The following is an 8,361-nucleotide window of genomic DNA, read 5'->3' as shown; positions in this document are numbered from 1 at the left end:
GAAACCCTACATGCTACGATTATACACTCAGAGATGCCAACCGACATGTCTCACTAGATTCTCAACCCCTTTTTGTACTATGTTTAATGTTTACGTATATGTAGTATGTTTTGTATTCGAAAGGTACATATATAAGTATACGAAGTTTAATGATTACGCAAAGGTATAGTTACGACCTACTAACATGTGAAAATTTTATTCCAAGCCCTATTAGCATGTAATTAGACCAAAAATGCCCAATAACATGTAAGAGGGTAATTTAGGCCTAATAGACATGTAAATGGGCCATACAAGCCCAATAAACATGTAACCCATAACTTAAGCCCAAATTAACATGTAAGTGGGTCACAAAACCCAATAAACACATCATGGAAAACATTGGGCTCAATATGCACTTAATTGGGCCCTTAGGATCCAATGGCTTAGTAACGTATATATTAGGCCCAATAAATAGTTATCGACGTATTCCGTTCGTTTGTTTTATTCTGTCGTTTGTTTTAGATCAAAGTTTAATAGATTGATGATAAAAATCCTCTTTTTGTAAAAATGACGTTTTTGGCCACTAATCCTCCAAATTTTAATTTAGGCCCAAAGTTTTGTAAAAATGACACTTTAGTCCTTAATTTATAAAAGTTTGCAATTTTGTCCCAAATGTCTAAAAATTTACAGTTGTAACCCAAAAAGTTATATTTTTCCATTTAGAACCCTGTTTTCCAGAAAACACACTTTCAGCCCCTTGTTTGTAAAATTTTACACTTTCGGCCCATTTTTGGAAAACCTTACATTTTTGGTCCAATTTGAAAATAAATGTTATTTTCACCTCTAAATTTGGTTTATTTACATTTATGACTCAAACTTTGGCCAAATAACATTTTTAAAGCCAAAACTTCATTTTTTTTTTCACAAATTGGGCCCAAAACCGTGAGGCCTAAAAGTTTTGGCACATTAAGCTTAAATTTGCATTTTTGGCCCTTTTTAAAGTATGTTTAACATAAAAATAGCATTTCATACATCTATAACCTGTTTGGCCCTTATAAAAACATAAATCACAGTTTTTGCCCTTAACTTTTGTTTTCTTGACAATTTTGACCTTTAACAAGGTTTTTGTTGAAATCTTTTGTATCTTAAACATGTGATCACTTTTGGATTGATAATGTGATGTATATAATGTCATAGTTCATAGATATTTTCTAAATAATACTTAAAATTTAGAGATTTGCTAAGATCTAACACATTTTTACGAAATAAACTAAGAATTCACACAAAGCAAGCATATAACACATAGATCTATACATTTTAATTGTATTCTCCTCCAAAAATCATTTGAAAACCGAAAACAATGGGGGTATGAACTCACCTTTTTCTTGATGTTTCGGTTTTTGAAGAAGAATGGAAAGAGATGAAGTGATTTTCGGCCCTAGCAAACTCCCTTGAGTAGATCTTGAACTTAAGAAGATTTTTAGGAGTATGATCACCAAAATCTTTATTTAAAAGAGTGATCTAGCATGAAAATGGAGTTATAAAACTTGGATGTGTAAAGACTTACCAAGAAATGATGATTATCTTATGAAAATCCTCTTGAAACCCAAGCAAAGTTTTAAGATTTTTGGAAGAATAGGTTAAATGATTCTTGAGAGTAATAGAGAGAATTTGGTGTAATGTGTGTGTGTTGTCTTCGGCCAAGAGTAGAAGAGGAGAGGGGAGAAAGAGAGGTGAGGTGACTAGCTTGGTTGCATGGTCGTCTAAACCTTGATGTATGTTGAGTATTATGGAGGTGGCATCTCCAAAGTCAACCCCCCCTAAATCTCTCTTTTTTTTTTCTTTTTTCTTTTTTTTGTACATGGGCCGAGATTTTGGGCCAAAAAGAAAAGATGGAGTAGTTTAGGCCCATTAACTTTAGTTAGGATCTTTGGATCAAAAACATAAGTTTTTGGGCCTATTGGGACCTTGGGAGCATTCACGTCCCAAATAGAATAAAAGAATGGGCTTTTGGCTCACTAATGTTAGTATGATTACTTATGGCCCAATAAGGCCCATTAGGGTTAGAATGAATCATTCTAGACCTAAATGGTCCAAAATGTTTTAGATTTATAAACTGGGTCCAATTAGGATCCAATTAGGGCTTTTAAGTCCAATAAAGTTGAATTAGGTGCTTATTGGTCCATTAGACCCAATAAGGAACTCCTAGTCAAATATGGACTCAAACCGAGATTCTTAGGGTTTTCAGACTCTTTGATGACCAAAATTGATGAATCTAAATGAGCATTGAGTGAGATTTACTTAGAGTACATGTTTTACAATAGGTGAACGGTTGCACATGAATAGAATTTCCTAGCTAAAATGCTAGTTATGACAGTTGTCTTTGTGATGCTTGCTTGGAAGACTAGGAGGTGGATCTTGGCACTTATCTATAAGACCCAGGGGGTGGCCCCCGACTAGGTAAGAAAGACCACGTGGCGGCCCGTGGCATAATGGCAAGACTCTGTGCAGCACATAACACCTTTATTGATTATGATATATTTATGGCTCACGATTATGTATGGCATGTATGGATCAGTTGATATGTATGGTATGCGGTATTTAGGGAACTTACTAAGCTTCGTGCTTATGGTTTTCAGTTTTGGTTTCAAGTACCTCTAGTTTTCAATAAAAGGAACTCGGGACGATCGCAACGCACACACCTATGTTTTTCCACAATATATGATTTCTGGGAATAAACTTTGATAAATGTTTTATTTAAAATTCTTTTTAATGAGTGAACAAAGTTACAATAGTGATTTAGTTATATTAAAAAAATGAATTTGTTACCCTGAAATTTTGGGATGTTACAAGTTGGTATTAGAGCCTTGGTTTGAGGGATTCAGACATACTTTCAGGTGTGTCTGAGCTCAAACTGGGGACTTGGTATGAAAATTTTCAAAAGAAAATCATTATTATAAAAAGAATTTCTAAGCAAAGAAAGGGATGTGATGCGCGTATTCAACCGATCTCAAGTAAGTGGTTCCTAAAATACCAATACATGTTTGTTATGTGATATGATATGATTATGTGATTTGCATGTTATATTAGAGCTAAGGATCTAAGAGAGATGCCTTTGTATGCTTATATGAGCTTGTAGATTTGCATGCTATAACTGATCAACCAGTGGTAGGATGGCATGTTTAGGTTACGCCTGATTGTATGAGCCTTCGAATTACATGATAGTACAGATTCCTGATTAGAGGATAGAATGGGTTGATGGAGTATGTTGGTTAGATTTTCCATTGTTTGAATGATGCTTTCTTTGGGTGACTTCTGATTATTGGCTTGATTGAATTTTAGTTTGGAGATGAGCTCTCAGGGAGATGGTTCAGGTTCGAGTTCCGGATCAAGTGTAGGTGCTGAGCCGATTAGCGAGCAATTGCGGGAGTTCATTTCATCAGAGATCTCTCGCTGAATTTTGGAGATAGTGGACAAGCTCTTGGGCATGTTCTGTGCGGAGATTTTGGCTATCATTGAAGCTCGCACACTGACTTTCTTAAAGTTCCGTGCTTGTGGAGCTCCTGCATTCAATTGGGACAAGGACCCTATTGTCAGTAGGAGGTGGTTTGCAGATATGGCTAACTCAATCAGGAAGAGTTTCTGCCCCGACGAGGTGAAGGTCAGATATGCTTCCTGCCTGTTGAAGGATCGGACATGTGATTGGTGGGAGGAGATCGGTAGTGAGTTAGGTGATGATGTGGCGGATGCTATGTCATGGGATGACTTCTTAACCAGGTTCCAAGGTGAGTTTGCACCGACAATTGAGGTGAAACAGTTAGCGCGAGAGTTCCTAGGTCTTCTCCAGACTACTAAGACGGTGACAGAGATCACTGCTCAGTTTTGGGAGAGGACTTTATTGGTACCGCAGTATGTAGCAGACGAGGAGATGAAGAAAGTGAGGTATCACGATATACTGCGGGATGACATCAGGAAATTTGTGAGTATTTTAGGGTTAGAGACCCTGAATGATATGATCTCTAGAGCCGGAGAGCGGGAGATTGATTGGGAGCACATTGAGAATAGGAGGTCAGATCAGGTGCATACCTTGGAGGGTACTGGGAAGAAACCCAAGACTTCTGATGTAACATCCTAGATTTCGAGACCAAAAATTTCATTTATGAATTAATATTTTATAAAGCATTTCACCAAAACATTGTCAATAATGTAACACATTACAAAATCATAATGTTTTGTCTCAGCCCATGACGTCAAAAGTAATGAAAATCAGAGTACAATCCCAGAAACCCAATGTGGAAACCATGTGTGTGTGTGATGCGATGCTACACCGCCGACTCCTTCCCCTTCGACGAAGAGGTACCTGAAGCCAAACCAAAAACTATAAGCAAAAAGCTTAGTGAGTTCCCCCATCATACCACATATCATGTAATATCGACAGTATCTTTCAACCGGTAACTGCCATCGGTATCTTTCAACCGGTAACTATCATCGGTATCTTTCAACCGGTAACCGCCATCGATATCTTTCAACCGGTAACTGCCATCAGAACCTTTCAACCAGTAACTAGGGACTATTTCCACTACCACTAGCACACTATAAACATATAGTCAGACATATCGGGTACTGACCTACCCCTCGGTCTTAACGACCTACGCCAGGGAAAGACTATTCCCTATCACAACCAATGACACAAATATTATATCTCTCAAGAATATCTCATAACCAAATCACATAACCAAACCAATATAATTATCATAAAGACAACTATCTACTAATTACCCCTATTGGTGGGTTGGCATTGTGGCCTTAGACCCACCCCTACTAGAAGGTAACTCACCTCCATGTCGTGTAGTGTCTGACCCATCCTCAGCGTGAAGATCGACTCTCCTCGAATTTTTAATCCCTACACGACAATTCTCAAGTAATCAAATAGAACATGCAACCCTAACCAGGGTCAATACCATAACCAGCCAAAGTCAACATCCAGTTGACCTGACTCGGCGAGTTGGCCCGCCAACTCGCCGAATCCATACTCCACTAATCCGATACAACCTCAACACCGCTCGTCTAGTCTAGCGAGAACTCGTTTAGTTTTTCTTCATTCAAACCATCAGGACCATCTCCATACGACTCGCCGAGTTCTTCCTTTAACTCGACGAGTTCATCTCCCTCATAAGAACGTGTCCAGTCTATGACTCGCCGAGTTGTAGAACAATTCGTCGAGTCCATCTTCAAAGGTTAGGAGATTGCCTTGGACGAGTCGAGTCTGTTCATACACTCATCGAGTCGCATGATTCCTATGTCCCTTTACAAGTCTAAACATTTATGAGACTTCCTTCCCGAACCACTGGTCCAACCACCGAAAGGATTTAGTGGTCATTACACACCAACTCACTGTGTTCCAAGAACAACTCGTCAAGTCCCTTCTTGACCCTTACTATACAGTTGATTTAAATGGGTCTTAACATGTCAAAATCATAGATCTGGCCTCCTAATGTCCATTTTATACGTAGAGTTCCAAACTTGGTGCACATGCATGGGGTTTTTGGCTTAAAAGTCCATAAAAGGTGCTTCTACAATGTGCATTGGGCTCTCATGGCCATAGAGTTGGCACCTTTATGCTATGAGACCCCTCCAATGACTCAGATCTGAAAGTAGAACCCCATGAATCACTTCATCAATTCGGAAATAGCTTAAAAAGCCCTAAATGCACCCAAAATCTAAGCCCTAAAGATGAACAACCAAATGGAAGACCAAAACAGGGGGCATTTACCTTGGTTGAGTTGAAGATGGAATAAGATATTTGGATCTACAAGCCCCAGCTCGAATTCCCAAGCTTCTCCCTTCCTTTCAGGCTTCACAACCACCCAAAAGCACCAAAATGGCCTTAGATCACTCAAAGCGGCTAGAGTTTCGATAAGAGGTGTTCTGGAAGCATAAGGGACAATGGAGGCTGCAATAAGGCGTTTAAATAAGGTGCAAACCCTCAAATTTAGGGTTTCACTTAAACAGAACCTACTCGCCGAGTCGGTCTCCGACTCGTCGAGTAGGTTACTTAAACTTCCCACGGAACTCGTCTCAACTCGTCGAGTCCCAGAGAAAAAAATACACAAAATTCTTGAATTAAAGACATACCAGGAATCGGGTGTTACAAATATCCCCCATTTATCTTAGACTTCGTCCTCGAAGTTTGTTGCACGATCTTGAAAAAGCTTGGGGTAATGCTCCCTCATCTCGTCCTCCAGCTCCCAGGTCCATTCCAAGCCCTTTCAGTGCTACCACTACAGCTTTACTAGCTCCACTCTCTTGTTCCTTAGATCCCTTGAGTTCCTGTCAAGGATTGCCACTGGTCGCTCAACGTAGTTCAGGCTGTCATCAACCTGAATATCCTCCAGAGGCACCCGTTGACGGATGGTCAGAGCAAGCGGACCATCATTTTTAGACATGCATTTTAGCACTTCCTCCTATACAAGATCTCGAAAGGAGGACAGTCGATACTCGCATGATAGCTATTGTTGTAGGAGAACTCCCCAACGGGAGGTAAGTATCCCAACTACCTCCAAAGTCTAAAATACATTCCTGCAGCATATCCTCCAGAGTCGGGATGGTCCGCTTGCTCTGACCATCCGTCTGCTAGTGCAAGGCGATGCTAAAATGTAGTCGAGTACCCAGTTGATCATGAAAATTCTTCCAAAACCGGGAAGTGAACCACACATCCCTGTCTGAAATCACCGAAAGTGGCACCCCGTGCCGTGCCACTACATCCCGGATGTAGACGCTGGCCAACTTTTCGGCCGAAATACTCTCCTGAATTGGGATAAAATGAGCACTCTGGGTCAATCGATTATCAATGACCCAAATCGAATCCACCCCTCATGCGGTCCTGAGAAGCTTCGTAATAAAGTCCATAGTAATATCCTCCCACTTCCATAGCGGGATATCCTATGACTAGACCTTGTCGTGAGGTCTATGGTGCTCAGCCTTGACTTTCCTGCAGGTCAGGCACCTCTCCACAAACCAAGCTATGTCCCTCTTCATGTGGGCCACCAATAATCGAGACGAAGATCCCTATACATCTTCGTCGCCCTAGGATGGATGGAGAACCTGAATTTGTGCGCCTCTGCCAACAGTACCTGGCGCACACTCCCATGTTACAAGACCCACACCCTACGGTGAAGAGTTAACAATCCTCGTCTATCATAGTCAAGGGAGGAAACCTGGCCCACAATTTTCTCGCTCTTCCGATGTTCCTCCTTTATGGCCTCCTTCTGGGCCTCCCAAATTTGCTCCAACAACGGCATCACAACCGTTATCCTCAGACAAATTTCCTTGATCGGCGCTGCCTTGCAGGTAAGCGCATCGGACACGACATTGGCCTTCCCCGGGTGGTAGAGGATCTCTCAATCATAATCCTTTATCAAATCAAGCTGCCGACGTTGCTTCATATTCAGATTTGGCTAGTCCATAAGATACCTCAGGCTCTTGTGGTCTGTGTAAATGGTACAACGATCCCGATAGTGGTAATGGTGCCAAATCTTGAGGGAAAAAAATAGCCCCCAACTCCAAATCATGCGTCGAGCAATTCGCCTCGTGAGGCTTCAGCTTCCTCGAATCGTAAGCTATAACATGCCCTCTCTGCATCAATATCGTGCCTAAACCTGAGATGAACCCATCGTTGTATACCACAAAGTCCTCCATGCCCTCTGGTAGGGCTAAGATTGGTGCCTCGCATAATCTCTGTCTCAATGTCTCAAATGCGGCCTGCTGCTTAGGCCCCCAGCAAAAGACTACGACTTTCCTCATCAACCGGTTCAGGGGCACGGCTACCTTGGAGAAGTCTTGAATGAACATCCGATAGTAGCCTGCCAGTCCTAGGAAGCTTTGAATCTCGGATGGAGACCTCAGAACCTTCCACCTCATCACGGCCTCCACCTTGTACGGGTCAACCGAAATCCTATTCTGGTTGACAAGGTAAACTGCACCTCACGCAACCAGAACTCACACTTGGAGAACTTAGCATACAAGTTCTCCCTCCTCAATGTACCCAGAACCTCCCGCAAGTGCTCCTCATGCTGCTCTCGCATCTTGGAATAAACCAAAATGTCATCGATAAAAACTATCATAAAACGATCCAACATCGGTATGCACACGTGGTTTATGAGATCCATGAACACGGCAGGAGCATTGGTGAGCTTGAAAGGCATCACCACGAACTCATAGTGGCCATATCACATCCGGAACGCAGTCTTCTGCATATCCTCCTCTCTGACTCTCATCTGATGATATCCTAAACGCAGATCAATCTTGGAGAACCAAGATGCTCCCTGTAGCTGGTAAAAGAGGTCATCAATCCTTGGGAGTGGGTAACAGTTCTTCACTGTT

The 8,361-nt window shown here is 41.5% G+C and overlaps 1 protein-coding gene across 1 annotated transcript; it reads left to right on the top strand.

The window, feature by feature from the left end:
• Window positions 1-3,466: 3,466 nt before the first annotated feature.
• On the top strand, window positions 3,467-4,114 carry LOC145016947 (uncharacterized). The gene has a single exon (XM_078975093.1). It carries the CDS (start codon window positions 3,467-3,469, stop codon window positions 4,112-4,114), a length of 648 nt encoding a protein of 215 aa, XP_078831219.1.
• The last annotated feature ends 4,247 nt before the right edge of the window (window positions 4,115-8,361 follow it).

The sequence above is a fragment of the Lactuca saligna genome, chromosome 9 (assembly GCF_052625555.1).
Source record: "Lactuca saligna cultivar CGN05327 chromosome 9, ASM5262555v1, whole genome shotgun sequence".
Classification (NCBI taxonomy): domain Eukaryota; kingdom Viridiplantae; phylum Streptophyta; class Magnoliopsida; order Asterales; family Asteraceae; genus Lactuca; species Lactuca saligna.
Note: the sequence above shows the minus strand (reverse complement) of the source record. Positions and strands in the feature narration are given on the sequence as shown.